Source organism: Cryptomeria japonica, chromosome 9, assembly GCF_030272615.1.
Source record: "Cryptomeria japonica chromosome 9, Sugi_1.0, whole genome shotgun sequence".
NCBI classification, from domain to species: Eukaryota; Viridiplantae; Streptophyta; class Pinopsida; order Cupressales; family Cupressaceae; genus Cryptomeria; species Cryptomeria japonica.
In genome coordinates, this window is record NC_081413.1 from 474584392 (window position 1) to 474606210 (window position 21819).

The 21819-nt window shown below is 37.3% G+C and overlaps 2 protein-coding genes across 3 annotated transcripts in view; one reads left to right on the top strand and one right to left on the bottom strand.

Moving 5' to 3' along the window:
* Positions 1-21819, top strand: part of LOC131075963 (uncharacterized) — a 128537-nt gene that overhangs the window by 90770 nt on the left and 15948 nt on the right. The window lies entirely within an intron of this gene.
* Positions 8510-11637, bottom strand: LOC131858126 (uncharacterized). The gene is made up of 2 exons (XM_059211134.1): positions 11541-11637; positions 8510-11254 (listed from the first exon to the last, which is right to left on the bottom strand). Exon 2 carries the CDS (start codon positions 11231-11233, stop codon positions 8915-8917), a length of 2319 nt encoding a protein of 772 aa, XP_059067117.1. The 5' UTR covers positions 11234-11254; positions 11541-11637; the 3' UTR covers positions 8510-8914.

A 21819-nucleotide genomic window follows, 5' to 3' on the forward strand; every position in this document is an offset into this window, starting at 1 on the left:
AACCATTTTCGCACATTTGTCCAACACTCCGAAGATTATGATGTAATTCTTTTACATAGTAAATATTATCAGTGTTATGCTTTCCATTAAAAGTGATAGAACCAAATTTAACAATTTGAGCAGTCTGATTATCTCCAAATCTAACAGAACCACCATCATATTTTTCAAGCTTTACATACTTACTTTTGTCACCAGTCATATGATTTGATCATCCACTATCAATCAACCATTCATTTCTATCTCTCCTAACATGCAATGTTGAAGCAACAGTCTAAACAATCTTAGAGTTATCACTTTTAGGTCCATCTTTCTCTACTGTGAACAAACAATCATCATCCTCATAATCTGACTCATCATCAGAAATACCAATATCATCTCTAACATAATAGGCTTTCTTATTGAATTTTGCTCTACTTTCCTTAAATTTTTGTTTTGATCCTCTTTCCTGACATCTAGATGCATAATGACCAATCTTTCCACATTTAAAACATTTAAGGGGTAACATACCTTTATACTTCCCAATTGCTCTTTTTAGTTTTCTTACAAAGTTTGCTTCCATTTCATCCATGCTCTCATCTGAATCTTCATTTGCAACTTTTGATACTTTAAAGGTTGTTTCTGATTTTGCTTTGTCTCTACCCAGTTTCCTCATCTTAAATATAGTCAAGGTGCCGAACAACTGTTCTCTAGTGAATTTTGTTGGATCATACGTTTCCTCAATAGCTGATATCTTTTCACTGTAGCTTTTTGGTAAGGTTCTCATGATCTTTTGTATCACAAAAGCACTAAAGATAACATACCTTGCTCCCTCATTTTCATCATAAGCTTCAATCTCATCCGGTGTAGTAGGACCTATTGTGACGTTTTCACACATCATCCCTTTGCAAATGGGGACCCCCTACTTCTTAGCCCCTCTCGGTCTTTTGGTTTTGGTTGTTGGGTCTTTTCTTAGCAATCTCGTTATTCCTTTGAATTTGCAAGTGTCTGGGGGTTAGTTTGATCAAGTCTACAACTCGTTTGAGCAAATTTGGTCAAGTTTGGAGCTTGTTTTGTTTGTTTTAGGGTTTTGATCTTCGGACTTGATTTTGAGGCCTTTCCTTTAGGATTTTAGGAAAACTGAGTGTTGCATTGAAATCAAGTCCCTTTAAGAAACCTACATGTGAAATTTGAGTGAATTCTAAGCAACTTTTAGAAAGTTCCTATTTTTTAGAGATTTCATTGCCTTCCGGATTGGTCTAATTTCGCCGAAAATCAAACTTACTATTTTTAGTGTCTCTGCCTCCTGTTTTGCCCTAACTTTGACATTTTGAAAGAGTTTCGATTTTTGGAAAGTCTATTTGTGGTAGGTTTTTCGCAGGCAGACACTGGAGATTGAATATTCATGAACATTCCTAAATCCAGAAAGTAAAAAAGAAGGCGAAATGGATCAAAAATGGCTAAGTGTGGGCATCCATTCCAAAAGTGGAAAGCAACATGAAAATATTCTTTGTGTGGAAAATCACTTCAACTCCCCGAAATGGCATTCTGAATATGGAAGAAGTTTGAAATTGGCTTTGTTCAGACAAAGGAAGGTCAAATTCCCCGACCAAGTGAAAATAGCATCTAAGGTCAGAGAAGGGTGCCAAACAAGGAGTATCATAGAAAATCCCAAAGTTGAAGAATTCCTTGGCCAAGGCAAAACGATGCCCTAGTTAGGAGAAAGGCACCAAATTCATGTTGGCATGGAAAATGTTAAAAATGATGAAAATCCTTCACACTAGCAAAATAGTGCCCATGCGCAAAGAAGGGCGCCAAAGTAAGGTGAGCAAGGAAAAACGTTTGAAAGTAGAATTCCTCCATCAAGGGTGAATGGTGCCCAAGTCAAGTAAGGGGCACCAAAACCATAGCATTAAGGAAAATGCATTTGAAGATTGAATTCCTTCACCAAGGAGAAACAATGCCCATGCACAGAGAGGGGCGCCAAATTGAGGTAATCAGGGGAATTCCACATGCATTGAAGATTCCACCATGTGATGAAATTGGGCGCCAAAAGGATGGAATCATGAAAATTTGAAGAAGATGAAAATTCGTCCATTGAAGTCAAATTTCCATGCCCAAGTCAAAATCGAAGAAAATTCTCCAAGGAAAGGAAATTGAAGGTCAAGGAAGAAATTGAGAGAAGGAAAATCCCCTCAGGGAAGAATTCAAAACCCCCCTCCCAGGCATGGAAATTCGTCAAAGAATAAAGAAATTTCAAGACGAGAAGAAAAATTGACCAAGTGAGAGAAGTTTTCTCTAACTTGAATCCCAGAGCTAAAAATGGAAAAATTCCTTAAAAAATAGGAAAGGTGAAAATTTGGCTAAGTGATGGAAATTCCCTTCCTTCAGGACGAAATTCCAAGCAAGGAAGAAATCACACCCAAGGATGAATTGAAGATAAAATTTCCAAGGCAAGGAAGGAATCAATGATGAATTGAACAAGAAATTCCCCCTTGTGAAATTTTTTGAAAAATCCATTTTCGGGCATCAAATCATATCCAAGTTTCAAAATTCTTTCAGATTTGGATTTGTTAGATAATTTTCTCTCTCATGGAACCTGGAACCCTAGTTTTGGAAAGTTCCTAAAAAATAGGAGATGGTGGAAAAGTGTTAAAAATCTCCTCTAGGGCAAGGAAAGTTCGAAAAACTTCAAGAAAATTTGTCATGGATCAAAATTTTCTCCTGAAGTTTTCTCTCTCCAAGGGTTTCTCGCCAAGTGGTAGTCAGGCCAAGGCATGTTGAGTCAATGGAGCATCTTTTTGCATGCAGCCGTCGTTTGAAGGCATAGTGGTGCATCCATTGCTGGAATATTTGACCATGGTGGGTCATACTTAATGTAGTGGTGGAGCATCTTTTGCATGTAACTATCGTGTTTAGGAGATGATGGAGCATTTATTACACATTGGGCGAATTTGAAAGAAATGGTGCATTTAATGCAAAATGGATGCCATTTTGGGCACGTAAAATTAATTGTATATGGGCATGATGGGTCATTAATTGCTGATTCCTACCTTTGTTGCATCATGTGTGGGGAATCTTTTAGGGGAAAACCCTAATTAGGGTTTTGCATGTAGCCAAGATTTGAAGCCTATATAAAGCGGTGACCCCCCTCATTTGTAAAAGAGGGAGATTTGTATGAAATTATTGCAATAAGTTTTTTGAGATAATAACAATGAAACATTGTTCTCTGATGGTGTCCACTTAAGTTATTTTTTCAAAACTTGCATGGTTTCACCTTCCTCACTTAGAGTAGAGATAGAATAGTGCTTTGATTTCAATGGAGAATGTAATGGTGTTTGATGAATTTCCATGGTTCATACTTTTTGCATCTTGTTGATTGTAAGTTGTAGTGTAAAGTTAGCTCGAGCCCCCAAATTTGTGCTAAGTTTGATAGTGAATAGTCATTTGGATTGCGTCGTGTTGGGTATTCAAATGCACTTTCTCAATATGAAAATCCTTTAACATCCTCAGAAGATTGCACCAGTTTTTGCGGAGTTGTAGTTTATCTTGGCGAAGCAAAGCTTGGTTTATTTGGAATTTGTCCACTAGAGCACCATCTATTGATATCACTGCCCTTAGAAGTAGATTTAGATCCTTCTAAACCCTTTCCCTTTTAGTTTCAGTTGATTTCGAAGCAGAAGCATCACAGAATTGCCATATCCGATGATGAAGTTCCATGCCATAGCAAAGAAGTGAAAGAACGATCCAAACGTAAGGCCCCTTGAATTACCAATATATCACATCAGCCAACTGAGTCACGTTCAAAGCATAAAGAGACCTTGGAGTTGATTGTTTGAACTTCTTGCAATCTTAGCATACAATCGTACTTTGATCAAGAGAGTAAGGTGGCCATTGGTAACTTTATTCTATGTTCGACGTAGTCGTAAAAAACACATCAATAAGACCATTTGTTGGTGCTGAATACTTACTCTCCACAACCTTCTAGGTCGTGTAACTTAGAGAAATCAAATATCCTCTCATCTTTATTCTCTAGAAACTATAGTTCCATCCTTCAAAGGTAGGGATAGTCAATTTATGTGCCATCAGATCTCCTCGAGTGGTTAGACTCACTTTCTAGGAACCAAAGCTCGGATACCAATTGTTGAATGTCCTAGATAACTAAGAGGGGGAGTGAATCAGTTATCAATTAAACTTATTAATTTTTTCACAGCAACAAATCTGACAAATATAGATTTCTGATGCAAAACCATGAACAAATGATGTCATGAAAAGAACACACACAAGAGACACCATATATGACGTGGAAAACCCAAGAAGGGAAAAACCACGGAGAATGTTAGTTCTCAATATAAAAACACCTGTTAGGGTGACACCAATTAAGGTGATTTTTACAAGATGGCTCACTGCAAGAATTTCTCACTGCAGGTGGGCTAAAATCGTTAGAAAAAGGAGGGCTCATTGCCCAGAGGAAGAAAGAAAGAAAGAATCCACCACGAGAGGCACAACTGCCACTTTGTTGCAATGCCGGAAGAAACCTTAGGCTCACAGCCATCGGTACCAAATAGCATTAGAAAACAACCACACTGATCAACCACTTCATATTGCTAGAGATAGATCTTCCTTTTACAATCAACTTCCTTTTGCGAAAACCTTCTTCATAATTTTTCATTACAAGTGATCTTTATATATACCGATCTCCAAAATATATCATTCCAGTTGGCCAAGGAGACAATAATCCATAATTCAAAAGAGTAGGTCTCCACTAAGTATTCTTGCGGTGGAAAGGAATGAGAATTGGACAACACCACAATGCAACAACACGTTACCAAACAGCACAATCACCGGACCAAGAGATGGAACATCCGAGGACAATTCGAACCAAGAAACATCATGATCAGAAACACATTTCCAGAGAACAACAACACGTGCCAAGACAAAATAGCATAGACACATGTAAGAACATTATAATCTCAAACGCTCAACAAGAAAATATGAAATGCGGAGCAGTCTTGACCTTTGCAAATGTCAAATATTTTGATTACTGCATAGACTTCCGGAGAACCAAAACTCTCGTACTGCCAATACAACAATTTGTATCATCTGCATCATACATACCTATCTTCCACAATCTGCAATACAACATACATACTATCTTCCACATCAATCTGGACCAATCCGGACTAGCAAATTGACATCAATGACAACATAGACAAGTGATTCTAACAATATTTGCATTTGACGATCATGTGTTGGCAAAAGAATATGAGATTGATAGAGGAAAGTTGGATGCTTGTGTTCAACTTCACATTAAAGGAGTTTGTATTGATATAATGATGTCATAGAAGTGATAGAAGACATGGATAGAGGTATGATGTGTATTCCTTCATCACAAATATCAAAGGAGGAGAGTTACCACAAAGAGAGAATGATGGCATTGATGTCAAGAATTACTAGAGAAATCTTCAAGAGAAACTTAAGCATGAAAAGAGCTCAAGTGAATCAAGGTGTCACATGAACAATCCAAACCTATTGTGAATAATTGCATTAGAGAGGAGTATATTGCCTTGAAGTTAATAAAAGAGGAAAGCTTCAATAAGAGCTACAACAAAGAAAAAATGATGACCCAAGCAAATCATAACACAAAAGATCAAGAGATAGAGAAAGAGGAGCATTAAAGCAAGGGGGAGCACTAGAGAATCTCCGAAAAGGGGAGAAGTATATCTTGTGCATTTAATGTGAGTATACAACTAGATGTTTCTTATGATCCATTCATGGACAAAAGTTTGATGAACATCCCTTTGCCATTGATGTCAAAGGGGGAGAGAAATAGAATGGGGGAGAGTGAGAAGATTATGTTGCCATCAATGACAAAGGGGGGAGATTTTTGGAAATATTGTCATTGATGTCAAAGGTAGATTATTGGATGTTGTCATTGATGTCGAAAGTGAGAAGACAATGTAGTCATCGATTCCAAAAGTGCTATGTGCATTTGATGTTAATGAATTTGGATACTTCATTGGAGGAACTAAACCATGCAAGGCTGTCGTTTTGGCATTAGGCTTTGTGGAATGAATTTAAGCATGAAAGGTGAATATATCATGAAGTATAGCAATTGATGGAAGATAGTGATAATGCATATATATAAATAAGAAGTAATCTGTAAGCATTTGCATCATCCATGATGCCTGGCATGATTGAGGGGCATGATCAGGTGGCATAGTTAGCAAGCAATCTGTTTTGAACAAAGAACATTTTATAAACAAGAACTTAAAGACAATGACTCAGTTCTTAATAACAATGAATTTATCAACAAAAGATGAGACAACAATTATAAAGAACAATACTAATACATTTGTTTTTCAGTGATTATTAAGAATAATGTAACGATCATTATCAATAGTGCTCTTCAATTTACAAACCAAATTACTTTTACTTTTTACCACACAGTGCTTTAGCTGTGTCATATTGAAAGGAAAATAACATGAAGTATCAAGAAAGAACTAATCAATGAGCAATTGTTTGAAGGTAGAGTATTACCATAAAATGAGAAGCCAAAACCAAAAGCAAGCACACTATAATCCAAGAAGAAGATGCAAGATTTGTAAAGGGGAAAAAGATAAGATAAAAACCCCATGATTATGAAGATGTCATAAAATCTAAGAAAATACAATGAGAGAAAGAGAGAATGAGCTTAGCATAGGAATGCTTCCATAGAAGAAGTGAGAGAGGCACCTCAAATATATAGAGGTGAGAGAGGAGTTTCAAATGTAACTCCCAAGTCTAAGGATGCCATCTATCATCCTATGTGTGTGCAATGTGTCACAATCCTCATAAGGAGGAAAAACTAATATTCCTTAATAAAGGAAAATAAAAGAAATGACTTGTCCTCACACATGTACAAGAGGACAAATTACATGTAGGGATTCCAAAGGAATATCCCAAATTAAGTACAAATAAACCTAAGCCAAGTAAAGATTAAATAATCTAACACCCCCCCTTAAGCTTTACTTCGGGAGTTTACATCAAACCCTTCAATGGGTTGCAAAGCAAGAAGTTTACAATGAAATTGAAACTTCTCTTTACAAAGTGGTTTTGATAGAACATCCACAACTTGATGTTTGCCCTTGCAATATAGAAGTGAAACTTGTTTGTCTTCAAATTTGATTTGTAATGAAGAGAAATGAGGTTGCAGACAAGTCTTCAAGTAATCTTCTTAACCATAAAATCTCTTTCAATGAACTTTTACAACTTTTATATTCAACTTCAGTAGATCCAAGAGAAGTAGATTGATATTGCTTACAATTCGATGAGATTGAATCTGATGCTACAAAGAAACAAAAAACCACAAGTGAATCCCCCAACATTGGGATCTCCCCTTAGATTTGCATTAGAATATCCTTTTAAAATAAATCCACAATTTGCATAATAAAACAAACCAACATGAAGAGCACCTTTAACAAATTTTAGAATTCTCTTTGTCACTCAAAATGAGATTGATGAGGTTTAGAGATGAATTGATAAACTATACCAATACCAAATGCTTCCTTTCTGCTACACCAATGTGTTGAGTTGTATAGGGAATGGATAGGTCATGATGAAGACCAAAATATTTTAAACAACCATTGAAAGCATAATTGAAATATGCCTTATTATTTTTAGCTCCAAGAATTATGAGTTTAAAATTAGATTGCCTTTCAACAAATATAAGAAAGTCAGTGTAATAAAATCAAGAACATGATCCTTACGAAGAAGGAAAGAGATCAAAGTTCATAATCATCAATAAATGTAAGTGCATACCATGCTCTGGATGGAGGTATTCCCCATGGGTCCCAAAAAAAGGCTACTATGAATAAGGTGCAACTAAGTTTCTCTTCATGGCTAACCTTATAGAAAGGGCTCCCTACACATCTTACCGAAAAACATGCATCTATGTGCATAAAAATAGATGGTATAGTACCATATTAGAAATTTTGCAACAAGGCAAAAAAGATAGCATTACATGCTAATCCTTGAAATCAATAATAAAACTCACAAGGCAAAATTGTGAGTAAACTCATAATACTTGAACAAATTATAATTGAGCATTAACAATGATTTTATTTGCTTTGGATCAATCATATGACACATATGTTTATAAAATTAAATTTTATAATCTTGACAAAGCTTACCAATTCAATTTTATTTGCTTTGGAAGAAAAATACTCCCTTTGATTAATAGACGAAAAAAATAACCTCCTTGATTAAAATTGAACCAAATTTCAATAATAAGTTCTAAATAAAATAACAAAATTTGTTTTAAAAAAAAACTATTTATCAAAAAAAACTATTTTCAAATCCTTAATAATAAATTTAAATTGTTTAAAAAAAAAACTTAAAATTTATTTAAACCAGTGTTCCACGGGTGTCCGGGACGGGGGGACGGGGGGACGAGGGGGACGCGTCTCGGGGACGGGGGGACCAAGGGCCTAAATTTGGGGACGGCGGGGGGGACGGCGGGGGGACGGCGGCGGGGGGGTGGTGCTCATATATATACATATAGTACTTGAAAAACTAGTTTTGAAAAGATGTATAACAGTATAACAGTATAAGAATTAGATTTCAAATGAAACTATAGGAAATACCAAGATTACTTAGATTAGTGATACGTAACTAATTGCTAATTGCTAAAACTAAAAGTAAATAAAATTTGACAAATGAAATTGTCAAATTGGAGATTTCTCATTTCTATCATATGAATATCGAAAAAGGAAAACGAAAAATATGAATATCTGATGCCATTGCAAAGTCTATAATAATAAAGATGATTACATGATTCATCATTACAATGAGTAGCCAAATACAAATACGTGTAGCAATAGCATTACAAAAGAGACGAGTCAAATACAAAATGACAAAACTGAAAAGTGAAAACTCAAACTGTAGCTAATGGAGGCCTCTAATCATCTGCAAACTCCTCCTCACTGGAACTGCTGGACTCCTGAGGATCAAGGTCCCTCAAGCTCACACCAACTAGCCCTGCATCTGAAGTGGTAGGATCATCCTCATCAATCTGTGAAGGCTCCTCTGGCTCTACATCCCATCGTGCCGCTGGACTCTCCTTGTACATAAGTGTCTTGCGGTCAATGAGACGCAAAGCACTATGTACAGCCACAAGCTTCTCTGCTCTCTTAGAGGTAAGTCTGTTCCTCTTAAGAGAGTGGATGAAGCTATATGTAGACCAGTTCCTCTCAGCAGCTGAAGAACTGGAAACCTGGGATAGCAGACGGATGGCTAGAGTGGTGGTCAAAGATTTCGGGCCATGACATTTCCACCACAAAAGTGGGTCCTCCTGTGCCATAATGTCTATATCCATCTTTGCTGCATCTGAATAACCTCTAAGAGTGGCAAATCTTCCCCACTCAGTGCGTATTGTACCGGCATCTCTGGAATCAAACATCTTCTCTATGCACCTAAAGAAACCTGCCTTCACCTCATCATCCTCAATCGGTGTCGTTCTACCCGGTCTAGCCTTGTACCACTTAGGATTCAAGGCAAAGGCAGCCATATGCAAAGGAGTGTTCAACTTGTCCCATCTACTCTGAATGATAGGCCGGATTTGCTCATTGTAGAATGCTAGAGAGGGGTCCTTCACTCGCACAGCAGCCCTCATCTGGCCAAGCATAGAGTCAATGCACTCATACACCTCTCCAAGGTTAGGTGCATCCCCATCCCCATATCTGATCACCTGGAATACTGGAGAAATGATGGAGACAATGTATTTCGTATCAGTCCAAAACACATCACTCTTCACTATCTCCTTCACCCTTCTCCCCTGCTCTGTCTTGGCCTCAGCCCACCTATTCCACTCATTAGTCATAACCATGAGTTGCAATGCCTCTTGCAACTCAATCATTCTCTCCAAGAGAATGAAATAGGATGCATATCTAGTCTCAACTGGTTTCAAGAACTCCTTCTTCGCGAAGGTCCTGAATAGTGCATGTGAAATGTGGTGGTTGCAGATAAACATCTGCACATCTCTCGCATCGGTGACCACTCCTCTAATCCAGTCAATCTTCCCCATGTCCTTGAGTGCATTGTTCATGGCATGCACACAACATGGGGTCCACCAAATGTGTCTATAGGCTGCCTCAACGAGTCTCCCTGCTGCTCTACACACATATGCTGCATCTGTCACTATTTGGACCACATTTTGTGGCCCAACCTCCTCAATAGCCTCCCTGAGGACCTGAAACTGGAAATCAGCATCTTTACGATGCCCTGTACAATCAACTGCTCTAAGGAAGTATGGGCCCTCTGCACATGTGACCATGATGTTGATGAGTGGACGATGGCTAATGTTCGTCCACCCATCCATAACTATGCTGCACCCCAATGCCACCCAACATGCCTTCATCTTCTCCATCAAAATATTGATCTTGGAATAGCTTTTATCCAAGATCGAGGTCCTCATTTTCGTCTCCCCTGGTGGCACATAAGATGGTCCTCCCTTGGCCACCATATCTATCATCTTCCTATAATAAGGAGACCGTGAAACATGAAATGGAATGCCATTGGCAAAGAAGAAATTGCCAATGGATTCATCTATCTCATCTCTCAGCTGCACATTAAACATATCAGCAATGGGGTTGCTCTGTGGTGTATGCAACTTACGTTTCCCAGTCCTGGCAACAGTAGAAGTGGAAGTAGATGGAGATCCAAACATCATTCCTCCCGCCTGCGAAGCATGATAAGTATGTGGCACTGGCACATTCCGGCTGTCGTGAAGTGATGCCCTAGCAGACAAAGTAGTAGGCATTGAAATATTTGTGTCATCTGGAACCCCCCAAAGCCTGTTAAACTCAATTCTGTACTGTAAATTTTTGGGTTCCTCCAAAAACTTACAATGTTTCACGCCTTTTCCTCTCCAAAATAGAAAGTGTGCATTCACCCTGCTAATGCTACCGAACCATTCTCTGTCACAAATATTGCACTTCCACTTCCTTGTTCCCCCACTTGAATGTGATGTAGTGCCTTGTACTGATATTTGTGAAGCAAACTGTTTTAGAGGAGACTTAGGATCAAAATGACCCCTAGCATATGGTGCCAACAACTCTGAAGGGCAACCTGTACTAGCTGCTGCACTTGCCATAGAACTAGATTGGGCTCCAGGATCAGCCCCATGGTCACCCCCCTCATTTTCAGGTTCATATTCTGAATCATTCTCACTATGAGAATGGATTTCCATGTTATCTTGACTCGTGCCTTGGGAGCTCATTGTGAAATTTTCAAATTGACACTGCATTTCACAAAATAAAAATAAAAATAAAAATAAAATCAGCCTTGTTTAACAATATATTTTTAAATTTTTAAATTTTTTTTCCTATTCATCTCAAAATGAGATTTGATGTTGAATCTTGAGGGCAAAATGATGAATCATTTTGCCCTCAAGATTCAACATCAAACCTCATTTTGAGTCTTAAGATGAATAGGGAAAAAAAATTAAAAAAACCAAAAATGACATAGAACAATGAAAATCAGAAAGTAAAACAAAAAAAAAACAACAAGAAGTTGAAAAACCCTACCTTGTGCTTGAAAAATCTCTCCAAAATGTAGAAGAATCTTCTTCTTCCTCTTCTTCTTGCTTCTTCTAGCTCCTATCACACTTGTAGTCACTTTTCTCACGTCTTCAATCAATCTTCTTCAAGCTGTTCCTCCTCTTCAAGCTGCTGGAAAAAAAATCAGTTTTGCATAATGAGAGTGAAATCCAAACTAAACATGTTTTTGTGTTGTTTTGGGGGGTGGGGTGGGGCCCACGTCCAATTAGGGTTACCCCTTAACCCCCCCCAAAAAGCACATGTCATAAAAATTTAAAAAAAAAATGAAAACTGCGCTTTTTATCCCGTGCGAACGCGGGAGACGCCTGGGCGTCCCCCCGTCCCTCGAGAGACGTCTGGGCGTCTCTCGAGGGACGGGGGGACGCCCAGGCGTCTCCCACGGAGACGCCCAGACGTCCCCCAGGAGACGCCCAGACGTCTCCGCGTCGGGGACGTCTCCCCGTCCCGGCGGAGTTTGGGTGGCGGTGGCGGGACGGCGGGGGACGTCGCGTCCCCGTCCCCGCGTCCCCGAGACGTCTCTGACGGGGGGACGCGCCCAAAAATGGGGGGGACGCGTCCCCGTGGTTCACTGATTTAAACAAACTCTATATTAAAAAAAACTTTAACTCTTTAATAAAATAAAACTATTTATATTAAATACTTATTAAATTTAAAAATAAAATAAAATTAATAAACTTTTAAATTTTATAAACCTTTTTTTTTTAATATATATTAAAGTTTATAAACTTTAAAACTTTTTACTACGTGAATGATATAAGGTTTTTAAAATTTCTTTTTCTAACTTTACTAAGTATGAGTGAATGTTTTAAAAAACTTTTTAATGAATCAAAATGCATGAACGGTAAGAAAGGGATTATAACAAATGCCGTGAAAAACGTATTATGAAGTGAATAATAAGAGGCAGGAATGGATGAGGTGCGCGGCGAGAGCTCAGAGGCTCAAAAGGAAAAAAAAATACATTATCGAAATGAGAAAGAATAGGACAGATACAAAGAAAGGTTTATAATGAATAAGAACCTCCAAAAAAGATAGAAACGAAATGAAGACAGAGACAGAAACAGAAGAAACGTTATGTTGATGATAATCCACAGAGACCATAGAGGCATATTTAAAAAAAAATGGTGGGAGGCAGCAAAAATTAAATGGAAAGTGCACTAGAGACAAGTCAACGTAGGGAATAAAAAACGTAAAGGAAGATGCTTAATGCAGAGCCGTAGGCAAGGTTGTGTGGATACACTTCACCATGAAGGCTCACTTAATATGGATACTCTACAAAAGAGGTTTAATGCAGAGGATAAAAGTTTATTGAAATGATAGAAAGAATGCAGAAATGTGGAGAGAAAATAGGAAAAACGGTAATCAAGGATACGGTAGAAATATTTTATATATATATATATATATATATATATATATAATACTTTAATGTCAATTAAACATGGTCAAGCTGACTGAAAGAAAAGTGCAGAAATAGAACGATGTAGAAAGAACAATTTGAAAAATGGGCAAAGATGCAAATTTAGTGCATGATTCAAACAGAGATGATACATAGCAAGGTGGAGAGGTGTTGGTTCAACCAGCTACAAATGGAGAAAGTCCAACCAAAAGAACGAAAGAAAGAAAGAGCCGAGACTTATTCAATCAAGAAATAGAAAATGCTAACGCAAAGATCAAGATTTGATATCTGAAGAACTAAATAATTAAAATTTTGGTGACAAAATCCTGAAATATATAAAGCTGGAAAAAACCAGAGATACTTATTACGTAGAGATTAAATGAACTAATCAAAATGAAACCTCTTTTTATGAAAAAAAACTGCAAGAAAAGATGTGTTAAAACCTGCAAGCAACCAGAGATGCAACTTAACAATGAAACAATGACAACCTCCACAAACAAAAAAAGATTTAATAAAGTATTGAAACAATTAGTTTCTTATTTAAAAAAAAAAAAGAGAATACACAAAGATTTAGAATTAGATTTGGAATTCTGAAAACAAAATAGCCCTCGTAATGGGTTTTGTTAAAAAAAACTCTGAAATGTCCCCTCACAATTTTTAAACACAATAACTTCACCCATTAGCGTTAGCCAAATGAAATATTGAGAGCAATACATATTGGCGGTTGGACGAGCCACTTCCACTTTTCAGCAGGATAAAGAAATGCTGGAAATTAACAACTTGGCGGTATAACCAGCCACTTCCACTATCAGTGGGGAAAATTACAAACCCAAGAAATCTGAAATTAAGTAAATGACAATCACTCAACCACTTTTCAGTAGGAGGACTAGGAATATCAAAGCTATCACTCAACCACTTATTCAGCGGGAGGACTGGAGTACAAAATGAAATAGAGATAGGCGGCGAAGAAAGCCTCTTCCACTTATGTAGTGGGCAATACAAGAAAGTATAATGCAGTATGAATTTATGGACTGTTCCAATACTACTGAATACAGTCTTACAATAAGCAAACTCTGCAAGATACTGTCAGTACATTGAAGCTCCAACCTGTAATGGATACAAGAAGGTACTCCAAGAAGCTACAAACAAGAATACTGGAAAACACAAGCCAAAATGAACACTTTACCAAATCTGAAATAACACACCAGCATCACCAAAATTAGACCATCAGCACTATGAAGTCCATATCTCCATCGAAACACCTTTGAATGAGCTTCAGTAAATTGCAGATGAAGCACAAGAGCTAGGCGGCCAAGGAAGGACAAGGAAACACGCCACCAAAATGGTCTCAGCGAGGGCACACTCTCCAAAACAAAAAATCGAACTAGGGCAAACAACAAGAAGTTCGATTTGAAATATGAAATCAACTGCTCCACCAAAGTCCGAGCAAATGGGTGCCAAGAGCATACGAAACTTTTGAATCCATGCCCACAAAATTTGAATGAAAGCTCCAACCAGAATGAGCAGAAAAGCGGATCAGCTATAGGGTTTCTTCACCAATTTATCACACCAAACTTCTTGAAATCCACTGGTAATCTCTGAATGAGATCACTCTGTCAGCTAGGAGTTATCTTTCAAACTCGAAACTGAAGATGAGCTAGGAGGGCATGCAACCCCGAAGCCAAGACTTTGAAAGCAATTCAGTAGCACTTCGTTATCAAAATTTAGCATCCCAAAAATAAGAGCCCAACACTCTTATTTATAACCTTGGTGCCTCCAAATTCAAATTCACATTCCCCCCAAATGGACGCCAAACCCAAATGCAAGATCATTTTACATTAATTTGAAATTTGCATTTCATTTCCCTTTTCTTCCCAAATCGACCTTCAAGAGGTAGCAAAAATACTTTATTAAAAATGACAATAAAATAATAATGTTGCATCCAAGGTAGTTAAGTGAAACATATTATAAAATTAACTTATTTCTCCATAAGCCGTCCATCTTGCCTTATTAATATTTCACTCTATAAAATATTTTTCCTCAACAATGAATCGCCCAAACCTTATGACATAAAATAATACTTTATCTCCTCAAATCGTCCTCTTAAGCCATAATCAAAAATACGTAAGTCATATGCCTAGGCCAAGGGGGGCATTAAAAAATATTAAAAATAGTTTTTCCATGTGCTAAATAACTGCCAAAGTGAATTGAAGGCCAAAAGTACTGAAAACTGCATTGCCAGAAATAGCCTTTGAATTGGACCATTGAAACCTGCCAAAAAAAGCACTTACTAAAAATAGCATACTGCTAAAAATAGTGTGTCCAAATGCATTTTAACCACATTCTGAGCAGTTGTCGCAACTTACTAAAAATAGTAAGTCTGGAAAAGTCTTTAGATTCATTTGCATGTTACACCATCACAAAGCTCTCTGAAAACCTAGAAATACCCAACAAATTAAGCTGGCCTCGCCCCCACTTACTAAAAATAGTAAGTTTACCAAACTCCATTGATTGCTACACATGTACCATCATTGTGAAGCTTTCAAAAAACCCAGAAGGAATCCAAAATCAAAACTGTAAAAATCTAACATGCAAGCCACCAAAAATGTCAAAACATCGTCCTAGAAAAAAGGAAACCCTAATTTTGCCTCTGACTGACCAACGGGTCTCGGAATTGGCCAACTGTCCCCAAAACAAACTAGAGCGAAAAAGGGGACATTACATTGCGCCCTTCCCAAAATTTCTTGTCCTCAAGCAATGCCACCACAACTCTAGAAAATTTTAATGTGATCCACACCAAAGCAAGTATGATCCCAAGGTGCCATGACCGTCTCAGGGAGAACCCACCATGTTGATGCTATGCCAGGCTGATCACATCGGTGAAAACATCACGCCAAAACTGCACTAACCTCCCTTGTAACTCCAAAATGTTACCATCCATGATACTGAAACTGAAAAATGTTGAAGGACTGAAATCAATATTATGCAGCATCTCATGCCCATAAAGTTCTGAGTCATCAATATCAACAATGCCACTGTCTATCACAAGCCTGGGCAATAGGAAATAAAGTCTACTTAACTCACAATCAAACTCCACAATATATCTCCCCAAGGTGTCAAGCAGTGCCATGACTGTAAATGTGACTTCTCCAAATCTCCTTGCAAGGAGGAAAACAATCCTTTGCAGGAGCTCAAGGAACTCATTTTGATAACTCCACATAAATCTACTAGGCCTCAATTGAATTATTCTAATACAACCATGGAGACTTCTAAAAACTCTAACAGTTCCCACTCCAAGCACTTCAGAATGGTGAACCAAAGAAAGCAAAGGTTTGTTGTCCCAACCATAAGAAGAAGAGAGGGCATAAGGATAACCATTAGTTAGAGCTTGAACACTTCCCATACATGGATACTGATTGGCCCAACTCGCCATACCTCTCATCTAAGAACACAAACCCGTCCTGCCAGGAGACTGTGAAGTCTGAAAAAAAGTACACCAGCAGCCCACCAAGTCTGAAATGATTGACTTGAGATATGATTTCGGGAAAATCAGCATCCAAGAAGATGAACAGCTACTGCAACACAAGAAATCGTCATCCCAAACAACACATCTGCTCACGTCGAAGGCTGGAAATATCCTCTCTAGTGACTCCAACTCCACATGGAACCATCTTTTGCTCAGAATATCTTCCCAATCCACTAGTTGATGAGCAAAAGGAACCAGCAAATGGTTGGTAAAGAAGGAAACAACGCCATCAAGACTGAAAATTTGTTCCTTATCCCTCTAAAGATCCTTCTTTCCACATGTGATAAGCTCCATCAGACCATGTTGACAATCTCGAGCTTGGATACCCAACCGAAAGTGATTTTCAACACACTGAAAATAAATCTCAACACATCCCCAAGTGCTAGTAAGGACCAAGTGCATACTTAAGAAATTGATGTCTCCTCTAGCAAACCCTTGAAACCTAACCATGAAAGCTTCAACAACATTGGAGTAGGGGACAAATGTTGTCCTCAAATCCAACTCCCAAAGTGGACTAGTATGAGCCTTATTATTATTCAACCCAAGGAATAGGTTATCAAGCATGCAATCACCACGTTCTGGTCGTTCTTTCTCCCCCACTTCATGAGTAACAAGTCTGAAATCTTCACTCCTTGCTGCTGCAATGAAACCATAGACGGCTACTAAACAGTGTTTAGACGACACCTTGATGCCAAAGATGTTGAAATCATCTTGATACAACACTTCCCAAGTGGAGTCCTCATCCTCAACCCCACTTATGCATTCAGTATCAAGTAGCCTCAGAAGATTACTATTCACAAAACGTGGCACACCCTCATGGTTTGACATCACATCATCCATACACCAGAAACCATACTTGGTCTCATGTTCGATCGCTTCACCATATGTTTTATCATCCATCACAAAGAGAGGGTTTTCATAACTTTTCTCGATACCCACTTCAAAGAGAGGGTTATCAAGAACTTGGAAGCCATCCCTTTCCCCTTGCTCACTTCCATCTTGCTAATCCGAATCTGCACATGCAACTTTTGTTTTTCTTGTGAAGTTCTCGAGATCAAACTCTTCTCGAAGACTATCAAGCTCACCAATTACTTGCTTGATTCTCTTGCTCCCTAAAATGTTTGAAATCAACAAACTAACCTTCTACCTCCCTTAGAGCCAACTGAATGTTTTCTAACATGTCCTTTGTTGATTCAAGCTCAAGAGTAAGCTCATTAACCTTTCTCGCTTTACCTTGGGATGCACTAGTGGTCTTCCTTGCAAGTTCGAAGGCATGTCTCGATTTTCAATCAAATGTATGTAATCTGATTTCAATATATCCAAAGAGTCTTTGATAAGTTGCAGATTAGGGAGAGTAACTTTATCCTTAACCGCTTTTTGTCTCTCATCCATTTGAGCCTTCCAATAGAGTTCTTCAATCAAACTATGTGTGTGATCAAATTGGGATAGAGCTTGCATTTATTTTTCAACAAACACCTTGAATTGACCATTCCACTCGTAAGAATGCAGAGATGGTGTACTGCTGATAGGCAGCAAGAAAAAATCAGAACTTTGTTTCTTGCAATCGTTGCCCCCATGGCTGCTCCAAGACTCTTGTCTAACTCCACCAACTAGCTGAAAATGCTCAATATCATAAATAGGATTAGACTCCACTAATTCTTCAAGCCTTTGATTACAATCAAAATTTTCATTCTTGTTTTCAACGACTCCTTGATTGCCCCTAGTCCAACCCACATCGTCCCTGTGATAACGTTGCTCAACACCAAGATGATGATTAGCTTTGTGCACTAATAAATCTGATTTATGTTCAAGAACACCATCAAAACCATCAATATCAGGAGCCTTATAGACTTTTAAATCGGCTTCCACCTCATTGTCACTTTGATCAAACGAGAAGGCAGTCCCAAGATCAAGTGTAACGTCACCATTGTTTGCTGATATAGAATCCTCATCAAGTTCCATTTCATCATCCGGATCAAAGGGAAATTCATCCCACACAGGTTCCTTGTCATCGCTAGGTGCCATCACACCCAGATCCCAAGTGCAAAAGGGCTGATTGTTCTGATCAAAGGGAAAGTGCTTATCATACTTATGGAGTCTTGACTCATTGAATAAGTCACCTCCCAATTCACTTAAACTGATATCTTCATAAGTATCTCTCTCCAAAAGCTTAGTTTGATAATCAAACCCAAGACCATCCATACCACCAACACTATAATGAAGCAAAGAGTCATCAATGCTAGCCGTTTTGAATATTTTATCCCTTTTGCCTTCAATGAGCCCACCGTTTATAGGTGTATCTTTGATCTCATATTTAGTAGTCACATGCATACCAAAGAGGTCTTCTTGTGAAAACTCTTGGGAAGTTGGGGCAGCAATGAGAGGAGAACCATTTATCACCAAATCTTCAACATGATTATGTACAAGCGCATTGGAATCATCACCGACATCATCACTTTGGTACTGGTCATAAGCTGGTTCAATGATGCCACCTAAATCATCCGTAACATGCTCTTCATTAGTAAACTCATCGTGCACAACCTCAACCATTGATTTTTCTTCTTCTTGAATGACAACCTCATCAACAATAGTTGAATGCATCACCAAAGAGTCTTCATGAAGTAGTGTCTCAAAGTTATGTGTCAAAGCACCAACTCCATCATTTGTCTTTGTATTAAAGATATTATTTTCAGACTCTTATGTTTGGATTTTGCAAGAACCTTTACCAACCCCCTTCTAATATCTAGATCCTTCATCAAATTAATAAATCCTTGCATTAACTCACACAAACTTATTTGAGGTAGACATTCTTCCAAACTTTGATATGCAACCAAAAAACCACGACCCAATAGAATGGCAGGGAGAACTTGTGCTCTGGTCAACTTAACACACAGGCTGGCAGGAAAACCAGCTCTGATACCACTGAAATGTCCCCTCACAATTTTTTTCAATTTCTAAACACAATAACTTCACCCATTAGCGTTAGTAAGATGAAATATTGAGAGCAATACATATTGGCGGTTGGACCAGCCACTTCCACTTTTCAGCGGGATAAAGAAATGCTGGAAATTAACAACAACGTGGCGGTATAACTAGCCACTTCCACTATCAGTGGGGAAAATTACAAACCAAGAAATCTGAAATTAATAAATGACAATCACTCAACCACTTTTCAGTAGGAGGACTTGGAATATCAAATCTATCACTCAACCACTTATTCAGTGGGAGGACTGGGAATAACAAAATATCACTCAACCACTTATTCAGCGGGAGTATTGGAGTACAAAATGAAGTGGGCAATACAAGAAAGTATAATGCAGTATGAAAATGGACTGTTCCAATACTACTAAATACAATCTTATAATAAGCAAACTCTGCAAGATAATGTCGTATATATGGTAGAAGCCATCATTTTCAGAAGTTTTTGGCTTATACTGTTGATTGTCAAAGTGAAAACATTGTATCAGATTTGTGCCAATAATAAAGGTTGATTTTTGGTGTGGCTGGGTTTTTCACCCTTAGGTGGAGGGTTTTCCTAGGATAAAATTCTGTGTAACTTGTTCTTGTGAGATTTTCTAAGTTTCAGATTTCTGTGTCTTACCTTTTTGGTTCTATCTTTAACAACTTGCATACCAAAATTTCTCAAAACACAAAAAATCTCTATTATCAATAACAAATTGGACAAAAAATCAGCATGCAACACAGTGGTGAAATCTGGATGAAATCACTTAACCAACTAGCAAGGCTTTTGTCCTTAGGCAAATAGGGAGAACTCGCGTTCTTTCACCAAAGAAAATGAAATGAATAAGCAGTAACCCGTCTTATGATCCAACCTTCTTTTATAACTTTTTTAGAGTTGTTTTAGGAAAAGATATTTTTGCTTTTTCCTTGCTTTGAAAAAATGCTTTTTCTTTTCTGCTGCTTTTTCGACAAAACACTTTTTGGTTTTTTTTTTTTGAAAAACATTTTTATTTGATAAAAAAAATTTATGGCCATTTTCAGCACCTTGAGCCTAGTGACATTTTATTTGCACTTTTAAAACACTTTTAAAAATAATTAGATTTAATATGCAAGTCAAAATATTAATCAAAGGTACCTTTTTCGACAGCTTAATTTAATTATTTAACTTATTTTCCCTTTTCCAACACCCAATAGCCTACAAGAAGAACTTAGGAAAATAGGCTAAGGGTCACCAACAACTTATGCTTGAGAAGGGGACATTACATGGGGCATGCTATTTTTCATAATTTTATCATTTTTAACCAAGATCTAAGACTGCCTCAAACCTTTGAAAAAATGCTTGATTTCTACACTTTTAAATTTCACTGTTATCAAATTTTTATTCAGTCTTTTATTGATAATTATATGATATTAATATAATAAAATAATTATGACTTTCAATTACAATATTAGAAATAGATAAGATCCTAAACCTAATAGTTAACCTACAAATGAAACATTTAGAGTCAATGCAATCCTAAGTAGATATAAATCCTACAATTATGCTTCACCTGAAATTTTTTCAATAGTTGTAGAGGTTTCCAAAGAAGGTAAAATGACTTTAAAGTTTAAACAAACCACAAAAATAAGTTGCTGGCCCTAATATGGGAATGGGTATGGATTCGGGGCCTCAAGTATAAGTATGAGTTTGGGTGTGTCAAAATTACTTAATTTGAAAAAATATTTTAATTTAAAATTGAAAGTTTCATTAGATTAATTTTTAAAATGTTTTAATTTTTTTATAATTAATCATATATTCAAACTAATCATTTTTAATCTTAATTAACTATAAAAAATTCCCTCACATTATTAAGAAAACACGGTAATATTTTATAAAAATCAAAATATATAACAAACTTTTGAAAAATAAAGATATAAGATATAAAATCCTCGAGAAAATGGCTATCCTGTATTTGACAAAGGTGTCAACCCCAAATTGGCTCTAAAGTTTAAACCCTTGGGCATTGGTCTGGCTCTCTTACCAGAACTACACAATAAAAAACCAGAGATATAAAAATTGGGATGCACTCACTTACCTAAGGAGTTTATTGTGTAGATGTAAACCATAGCATGCATGGATAATATTTCTTGTGGAAGAAAAACCCCTTGAAAGCAGTTAAAAAAATGTTGAAACCCTAACTTATGTGGATAATGTAGCCCATGGACCCATAAAAGTCATTGAAATCTGTAAAGAAAGTTGTAGAAATCATGCATAAAGTTTACTGTATGGAGAAAAAATTAAAATGTGTTTAATTGCACAAAAAAATGGGGTTAAAATCAGTCAAACTCACCAGTTGATGATTTTCATGACTTTTACAGGGAAAAAA